Here is a 17,632-nt window from a genome sequence, read left to right on the forward strand (position 1 = left end):
CTGCAGGGAGCTGTATAATCTGACTATGAAAGGTATGGCATCTCAGCGTTTTCTTAATGTTGTTGACATTTTGGCTGATGCTGAAGGTTATTCCACGCCCACAGAGCATAACAAAGATGATGGTTCGAATAAGGAAATAAAATGCATGGCTCTCAATAGAATGAAGACTAAAGAAAAGAGGCTTTGGAACACCAAGGCACTTGATATACTTTAACAAAGGACAGGAAAGTTTTTTATATTGATTAGAGACTAATTAATAAATCATGATGGAACTTAAAAGAAGCTGAGAATTAAAAATATGATTTATTATGTTATGCCATATTCAGTAGTGCAGCATTTCATCCTTGTCTTATCAGTTTGACAGAATTAACAATTCTGCATTATTTTTGTTTTAATCATCCATGCACTCCCATTCATGATGATGTCATACAAGCATTTTGAATTCTCTCCCAAGGTCAATGAAAACAGTGCTATAGCTGTTAAATAAAAGACTGCTACCCACTGATGTGGTTAGATCCCAGCAGTATCGATAGATATTTGATCTCATTCTAATATCTTCTGTTCGCGTTTTCCATTTTGGCCAAGATTTCTGTTTAAGTGCATGCATTAGAATGTACGGCTTTCTGAGACTTAGTACCAGAATGAAGCTGTACATTAAGAATTGGAACAATAAAAAATATTTTGTGCTAAAAGGGTGATTAGAATATTATAAATATCTAGATTTAAAATGCAGACAATGTCACAGTAATTATCACTTTGCAGCAAACAGAGCAGTTGACTAGTGCCCCATTGAGACATTCAATTTTTATTGTTTTTCAATGTGCTGCAATTTTTATTGCTCAGAAACAACTTGCTATTTCACAAGTTCCTATATAAATATATTAAAGACCTCCAGTCAAGCAAAGGCAAAAATCAATCCACACACTGGGTAAAAGAGAGACAAAAAATTAATCACAATGGAAGTTTTCTCTCCACAGTTTAAACCTAATCTTTGTGCTAAATGTGAATTCCCAATGAAAATGCCCATTTGTCTAAAGTCAATTCTAGTCATATTGTTGTAGTATTTGAACTAATTTTGCATGCCCCACTTGTCCAAAACAGCAAAGCTAATTCCACTTCAGAGCTGGCCTGAGCATACTCTCTCCTGGAAATCAAAGCTAATGGCAGGGCTTCATTTGCGCCCTTAAAAACAGCAGAATTATCCACATGAAGGCAAGGGAAAACTATGCCATACATATGGAATATGCATTTGATGTGCCTTTTGTACTGTGAATATGTTGTATAAATGTGTGTGTGTGTGTGTGTGTATACACTAGAGACTGTGCCTGTCTCGCTCTTTCTTTTTCTCTGAGGATGGGCACATATGGACATGTCTGTCTGACATGCCTGGCCGTCCCAGCAGGCTTTCCTTGGCACAGTCTCGACCACAGAGGCAACATGGGGCCGCATTAACTCCACTAGCCTAGCACAGTCTGACTCCAGTGCTCTTTATCTTTCAACCCCTTCCTCCCACTCTCTCTCTCTCTCTCTCTCTCTCTCTCTCTAATCCAGACACATCGAAAGACACTACAGAGAAAACATCTCACTTTGCTTTTGTATATAGCCCTAGTTGTTTTAGAAAAAGGATGAAAAATTCTGCAACCCGACCCTGACCAGGCAAACAATTGGGAGGGCTATGGACCATTCATGTAGAATGGCTTAATTTAGTCCCAGTGCTTATTTCGTGCTGCAACATCGAAGACAACTATTCCAAGTTGGTCAAAAATACGGAAATCTAATGTCTGCCTTTTCTCCAAACAGGACCTATGTACTGTGATATGACCCGAGGCATATGTGAAGCAGCTCCAGCGAAGTTTGATGTCATTACAGTGGCCAGATTACTCCTATCCCTGTCTTTATGTGTGCTTTATAGCAGTTCAGCTGAAAGCGCTGCAAAGCATGTTTGCACCCTGTAATCTCACACTAGCAGAGTCACCATCTTTGGCAGAATGTCTCCTAAGCTAAATCTATCCCTCAGCTTAGTCAGGACGAATTGTAACATCTGAACTTGCTGTTGGCTATAAGGAGGTTTCCACAGTGGTGTACATATATAGAAGGTACCATATACCACACTGTGCTTATTATACAACCGTATCAAATTTGCCAGTGTAACAATAGCATTTTATCAATGAGCTCTGACATGTCCACAAAATATCACCATTACACATCACAAACCACACTGTTTAAACAATCCTTTGGCCGGTAGTATTCACCATCATAAGTTCCACTCTCCAGAAGCAGCCCACTCTCCTCCAGGATCCTGAAATCGTTCACACTGATGAAGTTATAGTCCACTCCCGGAACTTCCCCTTCTCTCGGCAGCCGAGTTGTACCTGCAAGTAAAGTACACACAGTAAGTCTGGGCTGCTTTTGGGAGAAATCCAAAAGAAACTAGGCAACATTCCATTCCTGTCAATGTACATTTCTTCAATATATTTCAAGTATATTGTTTGGTGGAGTAGGTTAATAACACACTTGGGCGCAAAGGGTTAGGGTTTAACTGCCTGCTTGTGGAAGAATCCTAACAATGGCTAAGTCTGTCAAATGCTGTACATGTACGTTTATTTAATGATATTCTAGATTGTGTCTTTTCCAAGTATGCTCAAGCTGTTCAGTGAGTTTCTATTTTCCAACTGACTATTTGCTAATATTGGCTACACAACTCCCAGCCAATCATCTCTAAATGTCACATCCTCCTTTAAAAATCCACTCAGATTAAACACAAACTGAAATGAGAAAAGTGGTGGTGGAATGGTTCTCTTGTCTTAAACAGCATTTATAGCAATAGTAACTAAGGGAGGAGGGGCTTCCTTAGAATTGTTCCAAGTGGTCAATACAGATATATTTTCAAAAAATAATGAATACATAAAAACACTCAAATATGTTATCACTGGATAAAGAACCAGACGATTTGAATTATGTCTCTGGAATATTAATGTTGTTTAGTCTTTTGGCATTAGGAAATACAGCACAAACAGTGTGTGTATGAAGATAAAACAAAACACTCTGAGGGGATGTTAGTTGAAAAAACAAACAAACAAACAAACACACCCATAAACTTATTTGTTTTAAAGTTTACATGGATAGCTTTGCAGCTTTGAGAGAGAGAGAGAGAGAGAGAGAGAGAGAATGAAGAAGGCTCTGGAATGTGCTTAATTAGCTAAACTCAGAAGAACAAGCATGTATTACACCATTGTCAGGAAACATCTTGTGAGGCTGAAGTGCTAGTCAAGCATAGTCACATCTCGCAGCACTCTGGAGAGAACGACTGGGAAGCATATAAATGAGGTGCACATTAGAAGTGCTTTTTCAGCTTTTATAAGAGTGCTCTTACAAAACAGGCATTTGTTTTGAAGACCAACCCTCCAAATAAAGCAATTCCAATTCTAACTCACTTATTAGAGCTTGTGCTGTATGACCAAAAGTACAGTAAATGGACGATCCTTCTAGTGGAAATATATTAATATATACAGGCTGTACTTGAATTTTCAGTGAATTCAGCTATTTCATGTGCATACACAGATGACAACAAGGTACAAATGTGAACACACAGCCTGACTAATCTCCATTGAAATATATTAAGCAATAATTCTACAGAGCAGTGGCCTGCAAATCAACCAAACTACATTTTTGGAGAGGTCTGTGATGAGTTGTAGAGTTTTTGATCTATTACTACATCATCCAACATCAGTAGCTGACTTCACTAATGCCCTTGTGGCTAAAGGCAATCAAATACTTACAACATTTTAATATTTAATTTAAAGCCTTTCCTCAAGAGTAGAGACTGTAGCAAAGGGAAGACTGTTTAAGTACTCCTGATTTCAGAAGAAAATGACATGAGCAAGTGGCTATAAATTTTGTACATATAATGTCTGATATGTATATAGTCTTTTGCCAAATTTCAGGCACATATTTATACCATGTTACTTATGATCATGAAGCACAAATCTAATTCCACAGTTCATTGGCTGTGTTAGAAAAAGTTACAAATCACTTAAACATAAATAACTGTGTTAAATTTGATAATGAAGTATTGTCCTTCTCTTCCATAGGGTATTGTCCAAACATTGGATTAACATTTACATCTCAAGTATCTATGTGAGGATACATGTGAAAGTGGATACATTAAATAGAATGTGTGTGTGTCTGTGTGTGTGTGTGTGTGTGTCTGTGTGTGTGTATCTGCAACATCCTCTGGGACCCACTTTGGAACAGTGTCGGTTGTTTAGCTGCACACGAAACGCATCCGAGGGTGGCATTTCTTTCGAATAAAAGGCCAAAAATAAGAGCTGACATTTCTCAGCTCTGTTCATGTGGGTGCTAGAAAATGCCACCAGGCTTCGCTGTCATTTGAGGTAAATTTACATTAGATTCTCAATATTGAAATGCCAAAGTCAAGTGCCTGAAGAAATTAGACTTCAGCTTATAAGTAAATGATATTAAAAAAAAAAAAACTAAATTACACCCTCCTTTGAGTGCAATTGTGATACAGTAGCACTAAGAAGTACATTCAATGCATTTAGAAAGAGATCAAAAGGTTAAAATGATGCTTGTGTTATTGCTGCTGTGGAACTGCAAGTACTGCCTCGCTACCGCCCCCTATTTCAAAGGATGTTTACTACGACCAAAAAAAGAAGAAAGGGCAAGGATAAAACAGAAAGGAGGGGTAAAGTGTGGAGGCTGAGTACCACCTGGGGCTGTTCTTTCTTTCCTTCCATCAGAGGAGCTTTTAAAACCTTTTTATCAAGTGCTCCACCGGAGGCGCTCTCTTCAGTTCCTCTAAGCCTTTTCTTATTCTACTTCAGCTGATTCTTCTGCTCTATACATTTCTAACCTATAACTCTCTGTCTCTCTCTCAGGTTGTACTACCTCAGCTAAACTGGATTCTGGCCACATGGCACAATAAACGAATACATAACACAGTGTGTGGGTGTTTGTGTGTGTGTGTGTGTGTGTGTGAGAGAGAGAGAGACAGAAGACAGCTCTGCAATGTAAGAGTGAAAGAAAGATGTCAAGCACTGTAAGTAGGCCATGTACAGATTGACCTAAGGACAGCAATAGAGTACGCTATGCTTAAATTGCTGGCATGCGATGAAGTTTTATTTGATTTGATTTGGGTTGTCTCAGTGCGGCTCATTTTGCACACAGATCAAAGAGTAACACTGTGCTTTATCCTCATTGGGCAAGCAGTCATTAATTCACTCTTCAGTCTCACTCGCACCAAGGCATTCAGAAATAACACTGCCGCCATCAAATATTCTGCTACCAGAATATGTAATATATGGGATAGTTCAAATTTTATGGCTCTGGACTAGCCTCTTCTTGATGATAAAAGACACAATTAATCTGAAAGTTGAGATAGGAAGAAGGAATGAAAATATGCACTGCGTCTAACAGCAGAGTAGAGGAATAGGCATTGGTTGCTGGCCTTTTGAAACAATAAAAACAATTTTCAAAAACATTTTGTAAAAGCCATCATACATTTACTGCACTTCCTTTTTTTGTTTGTGTGTGAGCGTCCTGGACATGGCCAATGCTTCATCACTTGAAGAAAATCTTGTGAATCAGGGCCCGAACAATCCTTTTTAGTATTCAAATTCCAGTTTTAACTTTATGCAACTCACGTTGTAAACGTCACGTTTGTAAAACTGAATTATGTAGCAGAATTTAACCCTTAAATAATACTTAATACTTAAATACTTAAATAATACATACATAATAATACACGGCAGTTCTGATATAGGAGGTGCTCACATTTATTTATATTCCTTGGCATTTCTTAATTGCTTTTTATTTTAAAATTTTTAATGAAACAGATGGGTGGGAAATTAATGGAAAAACTAGGACTGGCAGAAAAAAGGCCATTTTGAAAGAGAAACTGATTTTGAGGAAGCTCAACTGGCAAACATCTCTATTGGAACAGTGACATCTGTGTGTAGATCTAAGGGGAAAAAACAGAGCTGCAGAACATAAATCCCTCATCGTTACAAACACAAATGAACATTTGAGAGCTCAGCCCTGCATCTACACAGATATAAAAGAAAAATCTAATTAATCATCCTTCAACATATTCTCCAAAATTGGTCAAGTTTAGGGGTCCGGTGGTTCAGTTATAAAATGGAATGGAGGTGGGGGGGTGGGATGGGGGGGACGTGGGGTGTTGCTGACATAGTGTAAGTCCATTTCTCTTTTTAGAGGGAAGAGTTGCTGCAAATCAATACAAAGTGTTTTTCAATGGTCACCTTTGTCATTTGTTTCTGTCCTGATGATAGTGGTCTCTTTGAAAGTGCCCTCATCCATCGGACATAAATGTCACTAAATGGTCTGATGAGATTTAAAATTAATATTTCATTATTTTGTCAATATGTTAGAATTATGCACAATATCAGATTTGGATACATTTATTTTAGTGTGATTTATTTTATTTTCCTCAAGGGTTAGGGTTCCAAAACCACAAGACAAGACACTAAGTATGTGTTTTAGACAACAGTTCTGACCAGTAAATTTGACATGGCAAGAGATTTTGCATGAGTGTTTTTATAAAGTATAACAGCACTGGGGACTTTTAACTACACATGTATTACTCTGCTTTAGAGGAGTGTTCTATTATCCGTTCATTAAGCAATATCACACAAGACGGAGTTTAAAAAGGAGCGCTATATGCGGCTTTAAGCTGCATTGAGATGGCAGAATGGATTCCACTTAAATTGTCATTATATCCTATGACAGGACACCAATTCTACTGTCTCCACTTGTTCTGCAGTGAAGCGTGTTTCTCTTTCCACCGCAGATTCTCACAGGTTGAGTTTAAAAATGATCAAATTGTAAATAAAAGCCCATAAACAGTACCCAAAATCTGCATGTCCTGCTCCATTTCCACTCATAAAAAGCCATGCTGATATTTAGTATAACAGCACTTCTAATATTGAATTTAATGCAGATTTTTCTCAAGATGTTTATATCATTCATTCATACATAGTCTGTAACCGCTTATCCAGTTTAGGGTCACGGTGGGTCCAGAGTCTACCCAGAATCACTGGGCGCAAGGCAGGATCACACCCTGGAGGGGGCGCCAGTCCTTCACAGGGCGACACATTCACTCACACCTATGGACACATTTGAGTCACCAATCCACCTACCAATGTGTGTTTTTGGACTGTGGGAGGAAACTGGAGCACCCGGAGGAAACCCACGTAGACAAGAGGAGAACTCATGATTATATGAGCCATGTAATATACTAAACAGGCTCTATAGACTGGAGGACTCAAAAATCAGAGAATTCTCAGAATTCAACACAGGATATGACTTTAAAGTTCAAAGTATCACTAAAAACCACACTTCTCAGAACCCCTCCCTCCATCCTTCATAAGCCTGGAAAGACTACAGCATCCTTATTCAGCTGTTAAGAGTGGAAGGAAGAGCTGAATGAATATTCCAGCCGGTCAGCGGAAGTAGCGGCAGTGTCTTAGCCTGAGGAGATGCACTAGCACTCTCTCCATCACCACACATACAGACACACTACACACATGGCCACTTCCACTTTGACAGCCAAATGAGTGGAGACTCTGGAGATAAAGAAAAGACTGGCAGATAGACAAGGAGGATAAATGTGTGATAGTGAAAGTGTGTGTGTGTGTTTGTATGTGTGTGTGTTTGAGACAGCTTTACATGGTATAGTGCGCAGGTAGAGGTTGTCTCGGATGACTTGCTGCAGTTTGTGGTCCAGTGATCCTTTCTGGAACTGCAGGCTGAGGTAATGCCTCAAATCCGTGTTCAGCACTTTGCCTGAAGAGAGAGAGAGAGAGAGAGAGAGAGAGAGAGAGAGAGAGAGAGAGAGAGAGAGAGAGAGAAGTGAAAGAGAAAGAAAGAGAGAGAGAGATATGAGATTTTTAGGAGAATGGATTATCCTCAGCTTTCCTTCTCGGTATGTACACAATTTGTAAGCTTGTATCCAAAACATCCACACAAACCTGAACTGAAGTCAGAAGGTGTGCTTCATTTGGTAGAGCTTCATTTATATATCCATACACTAATATATATATGTATAAACTATGAATATATATTAAAAAAGCAGAATAAAAATAGAACTATTAATTACTGGTGCAAATGATCTTTGTATAATACATATTAATTGCAAAGAACTTTTAAACTATAAAGTTTACTGCTTCTTTCTTTACTGTATTACAACATTACATCAAGGCATTACTAACAGCAGATTGTAATAATTTAAGCTTTGTGTTTCAAGAGGTCTGCCAGCTGTTGTGGAACTGTAGGGAGAAATATTCATGAATATTTAACAAATAGTTGACAACCATAAAGCCAGATATTGTGCAAGATCCCCCACCAGAAATGAGTTCATTTAATTTTAAATACTGGGGAAAAGGATATAACCACCCCCCTATTGACTGTAAACTGTGTGGCAAAATTATAGTGGGGTAAACAACAATACTTTCAGGTTTTCTGTCCCTGTGAAGTGTTTATTTAAACAGGCAGACATTCAGTGATATATCCTATCCTTTGCTAATGGACACAACCAAAATTAGTTCTAATCCCTTTTGCATTTGTTTCAAACAGCTTTGATGAGCGTTAGACTGTTCTGCATATCCTCTTATCATTTTTTATCTTCCACAGGCTGAAAAAAGCCATTTAAATCATGTACTTTCATGTAAATCATGTACTAACTCTGGGTTACATAGCATTTACATAGCATAACATTACAGTAGCAGTGAATTGTATCAGTGTAACCAATGCATGAAACAAGTGTATTGAATTCTTATAGTATTGGCATTGAGAATTATAATATTAAACAGTTCCGGTGTATCCCACTTTGCTGCAGTAATAGCTTCAGCACCCTCAAGAAGACTTTAAAATGTTTTTGTGATTTGATGGCATTCAGCCTTGAGGGATCTTAGTGTTGTCAGGTACCAATGTTGCATGGTTAAGTCTGGATAACAAATGCCACTCCAACTCATCCTGTATGTTTGGATGGTGCGCCGTTCCTCCAGAGAACACAGTTCCCTTGATGATGTAATACTTGGCATAGTGGCAAAAACTCACGTGTTGCTGTTCCAGAATATCCCATTTAATTTCAGGCTTTTCTAGTGATTAGCTGAGTGTGCACACTTTAATGACTGTATCCACAGTGAATGCACATTAAATTAGCTGATTTCACTAATTATGATATCTACAATCTTTTGCTTAAGGAAGTTAAAACTGCACATGTAGCAAAGGATGTGTCTGTTAACATTATCACTCTCTTTTAAACTAACTTCTGTGTGGAAAAACAGCTTATTTCATCTGCCAATCAATGCTAAGACTGAAGAGATTGCTTGGAGCGATGTTTTCTATACAAACACAATGTGGAACGCAAGTTTGCAGTCACAAAAAGACTTGGAACACGTCCCATTTAGCTCCACTTGTTCGATTCAGGATGCAAGGATTTCTCAAACAGGCCGACAACGCTGACAAAAAGCACCTGTGAAGTCTCAGGAGTGACATGCAATGAAGGATTCATACAGAAGTCTGAAAAAGCCCCAAGTCTCCAGTGTCTTCTCCCTCTGCCAAACTCCAAAGTGACAACTCCACCAGAGTTCACAAAAGTGGAAGAAGAGTAGAAAAATGGGAGAAGTTTGTGGGCTTTGGCAGGCAAAAAGAAGGGGGGGGATTATTAATTTGAATGAGAGAGGCAGACGAATGGATGAGTAGTGAGAGAGAGAGAGAGAGAGAGAGAGAGAGAGAGGGAGAGAGAAAGGAAAGAGAGATAAGGATAATGAAGCTGGGGGGATGAGGGAGCAGTAACCGACAACGATGGAGAAAAGATAAAAGAGGGAGTTAAAAAAAGAAAAGCGTGAGAGCACACAGAGAATAGGAAACACACAGAGAAGGGGAAGGAGCTTCAGAACAAGTCTGGGTCCCTCTCTCTCTCTCTCTCTCTTAATCTGCAGTTCTGTCCCCTTGTACAATATAATCCTGTCATAAATATGGCACGGCCTGCCGCAACCACTGCAGCGAAAGACAGGTGTCATGCCAGAATTACTGGTGAATTAAGAAGGATTTGGCAACCAGGATAACATTAAGTGTGATCTCTTCAGTTCTGACAAGGGTGAGACACAAATTACAAAGTCAAAAAAATAAATAAATAAAATAAGGTGCACTACTGTCATTGGTTCAACATGAGTCATGATCATCATGTGTGTGTCATGGTGCAGGGAAACTGTCAAAAGGTCCCCCTTCCAATTTCTCCAGGATCAAATTTAAGCATGCAAAGCTAATTGCAACATGTCTGGGAAAGATCTGTGGGATTTTGAGGTGAAGAATTGGATTTCCTCACTTCAGAAGTGAATGTGAATTTTACGGCAAAACAGAAGAGGTCTGCAAATAGCACATATTGCTATTGCTTTTTTCCTAGGTACTCACATGCATGCCAAAATGTCCACCCACAAACACCCATACACACAGTGACAGAAGGTCTTCACTCCCCCAGGTTTTTTGAAAGCTCAGGGACCAGCTGTGAACTAACCCTTTTAGACCAGGGCAGAGCGAGAGAGGGAGCATTTTTAAGAGAGGAGTGAAGGTGAGAGGTTTGCTCTTGATCAAGCTAGATGCAGTGGGAGTACTGGAACTAGACCGAAGAGTGTGCCTGTGTGTGTACTGTAAAAATACATTATGTTACGAATTACTTACCACATATTTAATCACTGAAACACAAACCCCATGCAGGCCATGCACTGAAATGTTCGCACACTGAGATGAATAAATGCTATACTAGAGAAGCAAGACTTTCTGACAACATGCTGTATACAATATCTATACTGGATGAAATCCTAGGACATATCTACCCTACATCCTCAGATTTGCCTGTATTGCTTTTTATGACATCAGAGTAAGCACATCAAAGTTCACTGGCCTTTGGTTTCTACATGTTTTATTTTGCTATTGCATGATATCCAAACAAAGGATTAAACACTATACTTACAGACAATCCAGCAGACCCAATCAAAGCAAGAATTCGGCTTCAGAGACTTACACACACAATGTTATACAACTTGACTGCTGACCCAGAACTAGTGGGTACCAATGTAACGTTTGGAAACACAACAATTGTTTTCAGACAAGATTTTCTTCAAGACATTTGCTGAAACTACATATGCCAGGAAGGGGGCAGTGATTAGGAGGCTTAAGATGCTTGAGAAAGCACTGTGATATGGCCCTCTACAGCTAGATATCAGCACATCAGCAGTAAGACTATAAATTAAATATGCCTACTGACAGAGCTGAGAGAATTGTCACAGGCATGTACTTATATGCAGTAGAGAATTCAACTGGATTTTGCTTTTCAGCACAGAATGTGGTTCTGTGTTTTGTTTTGACTGATTACTTTTGACGTTAACATTTAATGGGTTTAATAAGTGCCTTTACAGAAAAGCTGCGTTTGTGCTTAAGTAGATGATAGGGGCTTTTTAGATGATGTATAGTACCTCTAGTTTACAGTTAAAATAACTTGATATTTCCCACCCATGTCTCGTAGGGTGTGTCTGTAAGGTTAAAATGATAATAATGTAACTTAATCAAAAATATTATAATATTATAGTACAGTAATCCCTCGCTACTTCGCGGTTCATCTTTCGAGGATTCGCTACTTCGTTGATTTTTTCAAGGGGGCTTTTTTATTATTTACATGTATTAGACTAGGCCTGTAGGTGACAAAATATATAATTTACAAGTATTTCCTACGTACAGTACATGTATTGTTCATGTCCACATCCGAGTGAAATTTACTTACGCTAAATCACAGCTTAGGAATTACTCTATTAAACAAACTGGTAGGATATCACATGTAGTTCCAGCTGAAAAACATTATAGAATGACTGTTTAATGCAAAGGGAGGGTTGTTAACAGTACAGGGAGGGTTTTAAAAGTCCAAATACTCGTTAAATACATTAAAAAAAAAAAAATCTTTCCTCTACTTGGCAGAAATTCATTTTTCGCAGGTGGTCTTGGAACGCATCCCCTGTGAAAAACAAGGGATCACTACTGTATTGTAATCAAATTACATTTCACGACTTTTGAGTTACTTGTGCTTTCTTCTTCCTATTCATAGTGTGTTAGTTTTGGTTGTGGCTTGCTTGTGTCTCAGTCTGTTTTTCTTTCTTTATTCATCTTTGTCTTTGTTCCAGAGTTCTTGGTGAGGCTTTGTCTCAGTCCTGTGGTCATTTTCTGGTTTGTCTGGTTTGGTTTTAAGTTCTCAGCTTTTCTCTTTCTGTCCAGGGTCTTGTTTCTTTTCTGTTTAAGTCCCTTGTGTCAAGTTCTTGGTTTTATCTGTATAAACTCTTAGAAATGTTAGCTGTTTAATTTAGCTGTTGCTTGTTCTCTCTGTTCTTGTGTTTAGAATTTTTCCTTGTTTGTTTTCCTTTTTCGCTACTGTGAATTAAACACACTTAGCAATTTCACACTTAGCTATGGTACAGTTTTGATCAAATCATACAACTGAGCCCTTGAAATGAATAACCCCTTACCAGACATTTCCCTTTATTTTGTAGCTCTGCTTGCTTGTCCATTCTTTGCAGTTTTTCAGTGTGTGCAAAAGTTTAGTTTGAAAACTGAAAGCAAAAAAAAAAAATAAACAGAATAAAGTGACTGCTTTATTTCAAAAATGTCACTGCTGGCTTCAGAGGTGCTTATGAAAATTTCACATGTATAGCCCTTTGTTGCAAGTGCTCAATTATATAAACATGATAACACAAGACAATCAGGATAACTACAGCACTAAACAATGAATCTGGAAGCCTTTAAATAGTATTTCATTTAGTTATTTTTTTAAATTGTAATAAAAAATAATAATATAATGTTAGTTATTTTTAGTATGCAAACTGCTACAATCACACACAGTATAACCATGGTTCATCAGAAGGGTTTACTTTAGTAGATTGTTCTTGCTAATTGGTTATTTATAGCAGCCCTATTCTGAACAGAACGTCTGTTTTCCAGTCCCACAATCATGCGTTCATTCACGCAAACAAAAAGCCGTTAGGTAATATACGTGAGACAGTTGCATCATGTCTCTCTTTCTCGCTCTCCCTTATTTTTGTTCACTGTGCTGTTTTTCTGCAAGAAAGATGCACCCTGCGGTCAGAGCGAGAGAGTTCTGTGCTGAAAACATCAACCATCAACAAATTCCACGGCCTCTTTGTAGTCCCCTCTCCTACAGTGAGGACCCCCATGCTTTTCTTTACCTGCTGCTAGGGCTCAGAGCTCTCTCTGTTATCTCCACCTGTCTCTCTGACTCATCCCAATCTTCTGATAAGGTGAACCAAGTGACACTGAATCATTTCCAACGTTCCAAAATGGATTTTCATCTCCAACCCACTTTATTCTTCTTCAGCCTTCTGTACACCTGTGGGCTGCTAACTCCAAAAAGACTGACCTAGAAGTCCAATCCAAGCAAATAACCATCACCAATAGCTTTCAACTTTTAGATGAACCCATTACCTCCTGTAGAGGAAGCACGTTTTCATTTATCACTGCTCTCTCTTAGCTTATTGAAACAAGCAGGGATGTTCAGCCAAAAAGTGAAAATTATTGCTAGGCGAAATGACCACAAATCAATATCATGATTAATGGAACATTGTACATATGCTCAAGTATTAAAGCTGATATATTTTTTCTAATATTTGAGCCATACAGTTTATATTTGGTAATGTGATTGTGCTTCAATTGTTGAAACAGAATGTTTTTGTCAATGTTTACACGTGACTTCTTTGTGATCAGTGTTGCCTTCACTAAAGTCAAGACATGTCCAAATGAGAGACATAGCGGTTTACTTCAACACAAGTTGCTTGAGCTGATTGCTTGCCCTTGGTGTTTAGGTTCACCATGTTGCTTTCATGGTACAGATTAGATAGGGTAGAATCACGTTACTACATGTGCGCTAGTGTGTTTTTTTTTAAAGGTACATGAACACAGTGAGGGACATATTAACAGATTAGTCAAAAATGTATAAACAGAATTATACAGAAAAAAAATCTGTATAATTGAAATTAAGACTGAATTTATTAGAAGTTCTGAAATAATTTTCCAGCCCTAATGAAAGTCCTCAATATTTTTCAACTTTATATTTTCTTGCAAATTTCACCCACTAGCTAGGACTATATCACTGTAGAAAAGGCATAAAACTACTAAATATGGTTGTTTATAATTTTAAGGCTTATACAACCGCTAAATGTAGGGTTTATTTACAGCAACGTATGTCTTTGTCTGTTATTTATTCTGTGGGTTAGCAGTGTGACAAAGCTGACCATTGGCCACAATCCTCATTTATCTCAGTCATCCCCACATTGGGATTTCAGCCACAAGGTGAAAGTCAGTGATTGACTTTATATCACACTGATAAGAACGTCTGATTGACTCTAAACCTCATAGGGAAAGTGTGGAATAATAATGAGGGAGGTTGGGGCAGAGAGAGAGAGAGAGAGAGAGAGAGAGAGAGAGAGAGAGAGAGAGAGAGAGAGAGAGAGCATGAAGAAGGCTCTGGAAAGAGTCAGAAGAAAGAGTCAGAAGAAAGGATTAAAAAAAGGAGTTGGGATGCGATGAAATGCTACACCCTCCACAGCAAAACTCCCTCTCTCCAGCATTGTGTCTTTGTGCCTCCTGCGTTTCAGTATTCTAAGAGCCATCTTTTTTTTTTTTTTTTTTTAAATAGAGGCAAAATGACTTATTCATATTTTGCATGAATGCACACAGTTGTGTTTGACAAAACATTGCCGGGACACTAGTGAATCACAACTGTATGTGTACACTGTGTGGCACAATAACATCATTATGGCCACTGCTTTATCCTCAGGACAGTCAGAATACAGATTTGTTCACTTCCATCACAGGACACGTTCAAAAGAGAAGTACATTGTAATAGAAAGGGATGAAGGTAGAACATTTTCTGTATTTCAGACAAAATAATAAAACAAAGTAAAGGCTGGCCAAGATAACGAATACTCAAACACATTCATCCAATCTATGGTATTCAGTTCACAAAACATTGCATTCATTCATTACCTTGACATTTGGGTTTTTATACTGAGCATTCATTTATTACAACAAATGTATTCATTTATCTAATTCAAGCATTGACTCATTAAACTGGGATTCAGTTTTCTACTCAGTATTGTATTCATTACGTAAGTTTGAACATCACTCTATGACTGCAATAGCAGATTCAGGGGTATTTTGCTTATTTCAGTTTTTCATTAAATATACTATTAGCTGTATTAAGCTCATGAGCCATAAAAGCTATGCTGTATTTAAATGAGAGGGCAACAACCCCAGATTCTATCACAAAAACAAACAGTGAAATAGCAGCTGGCTTTGTCACTACCCACTGTATATATTTGATTTGGAGTAATGAATAAAAACAATTAATTGACTATAATTACAAAATAATTAATTAATTATACATTTTATGATATAGGTAATAGTACGTAAAATAAAAATGTCTTATATGAAATTGTACATATCATGGAAACAGCTGGAGAAGTTGGAACTGTAAAAAAAAGAGAACAAGTTAGCTGTTATGTATACACAGCAAATTCTCCAGTGTTAAATCAACACTACTAGTGTTAACTTTACACTGGGAGTGTTAAATTATTACATTAAGTGTTGATTTAACACTGGTGAATTTGCTGTGTACTATGTAATGTAGTTCTGGCAATGTATTTGAATCCCAGCTCTCGACTGTTGCATCTCTGTAAAAGTGAAGCTGTATTCTTCAAAAAATTCCACTGTCATAACTGCTGAATAATGGAAGAGCAGAAAGAAATAAAAAAGGAAATATAAAACAAACCAAAGCCAAGGTGTAGAGGAAGCATGCACAATGCAGTGACTTTTGACCTTCCATGCTGCCAAGGATATTATCAAATATACTTAAAAAACCCTGCCCTTCCCCCACATCCCTCTCCACGCATGCACACATGCTGTTAACAAAGTGTGGGAAAGAGATGGGGGACAGCTAACTGGGGATAGCAATCTCTGGCAGAATTCAAAGCAGACGAGCAAAGAAGAGAATAACAAAGGACAGGAATGACAAGCGTTTGATCCATATGCTCAAACTACATGGGCAGTAATGAGCCAAGTCTGTTCCTGAGAGACCAGTGAACGGAGAGAGAGAAAGAGAGAGAGAGAGAGAGAGAGAGAGAGAGAGAGAGAGAGAGAGAGAGAGAGAGAGAACCCTGTTGTGATTTTATCTCCAATGGTCTCATTTAGCAAAATAAGCGTCTGAGGAAGAGGCATGAGATGCTGCAGTTGGTCTAATTGAATGTTTTGCAAAATAATAAATTGTTCTAGAAAGATAAATTCCTATAAATTAAGACACAAGGGTTTTTTTATTATTTAGCCAAAGCTTCACTAAATGAAGTGAGTGTGCATGATATTTTAATAATGATTAAGATTGGGAAGGTATTTATTAAAATTAATAATAAAATTATTGTCATTATACACTGCCTGGCCTAAATAAATAAAATCCAAACACACACACACACACACACACACACACACACACACACACACACACACAAAATGGTAATTTAAATAAGCAAACACCCAAAGTCCTATGACTAATAACTAATATGCACTGATTAATAGGCTGAAGCTAGCAGCAATTCTTTTAACCCTAACAGATGCACAGGTGCCCATTGTAGAGGGCTTTGAACACAGGGCTATGATCTGTGGTTGCTTCAGTTGGTCTAAGCTACACTCAGCAAAGCTATGTGGCAATAAAATGAAGTCAGTAGAACACCTGAATGTCCTGAACGACAGAGTTATCTGTTCCATCAATGGACCTCTTCTTCCTTGATGTCGTGGCATATTCAAGGACAACCATGCCAAGATTCATCAGGTTCAGTTTATGAAAGAGTGGTTCTCTGACCATAAGGAATCATTTTCACACATGGCCATCAATTAGTCATGACCACCTGACCTTAACCACATTGAAAGTGTTTACGTGCTGGTAAAGACGTGACTGAGTGGTTCAACTATCTCCTCATCAACATAAAACAGCCAAACATTTACTCAACTCTGTATGTGATGTTGCATTAGGTAGCAGAAACTATGCCACTATGTATCAATCAAAATTAAAGGCAGTCCAAAAATAAATTAAAGCAGTCATTATTTTTTTTTCCAGGCGGTGTATTTTCTAATTAAGGTATTTTATTACACTGTTCACATCCTTTGTTATAATGTATGTCTTGAATTTTTTTCATGATTGTAAGACACATCTTGTGGAGTATCTTCAGCCTGGTAATTGTGTTTGTGTTATTGTATTAATTAATGGCTTAGTTAAAAGCCCAAGGTGCTTTCTAATATTTATGGAAAGTGCAAGACCCACATCGTCATTAAACACCACCTAATGGTTTATAAGTGTCCTGTAACAATCCAATTTTCTAACAATCTTTTTTCAATTACTGTTCATTTTCAGTAAGGGACACTCTTCAAAAAATACAAACATAGATTGCAAACATTTATCAAACAAGTATCAAAGGTGCTCTTAAGTGGGGTACTGAAACTAGAACAAAAATCAATAGCCATTATTCTCATGATTAAGGCTGAA

At 37.9% G+C, this 17,632-nt stretch overlaps 1 protein-coding gene across 4 annotated transcripts in view; it reads right to left on the reverse strand.

The window, feature by feature from the left end:
* LOC136691560 (membrane-associated guanylate kinase, WW and PDZ domain-containing protein 3) overlaps positions 1-17,632 on the reverse strand; it is a 112,521-nt gene that overhangs the window by 32,388 nt on the left and 62,501 nt on the right. For all 4 annotated transcript variants that reach the window (XM_066664132.1, XM_066664131.1, XM_066664134.1 and 1 more), the window contains exons 2-3: positions 7,708-7,824; positions 2,253-2,372 (exon numbers count right to left, since the gene is read on the reverse strand). In XM_066664132.1, coding sequence (XP_066520229.1) covers positions 2,253-2,372; positions 7,708-7,824 — 237 coding nt within the window. The remainder of the gene's footprint in view (positions 1-2,252; positions 2,373-7,707; positions 7,825-17,632) is intronic.

This window comes from Hoplias malabaricus, chromosome 3 (genome assembly GCF_029633855.1).
Source record: "Hoplias malabaricus isolate fHopMal1 chromosome 3, fHopMal1.hap1, whole genome shotgun sequence".
Taxonomy (NCBI): domain Eukaryota; kingdom Metazoa; phylum Chordata; class Actinopteri; order Characiformes; family Erythrinidae; genus Hoplias; species Hoplias malabaricus.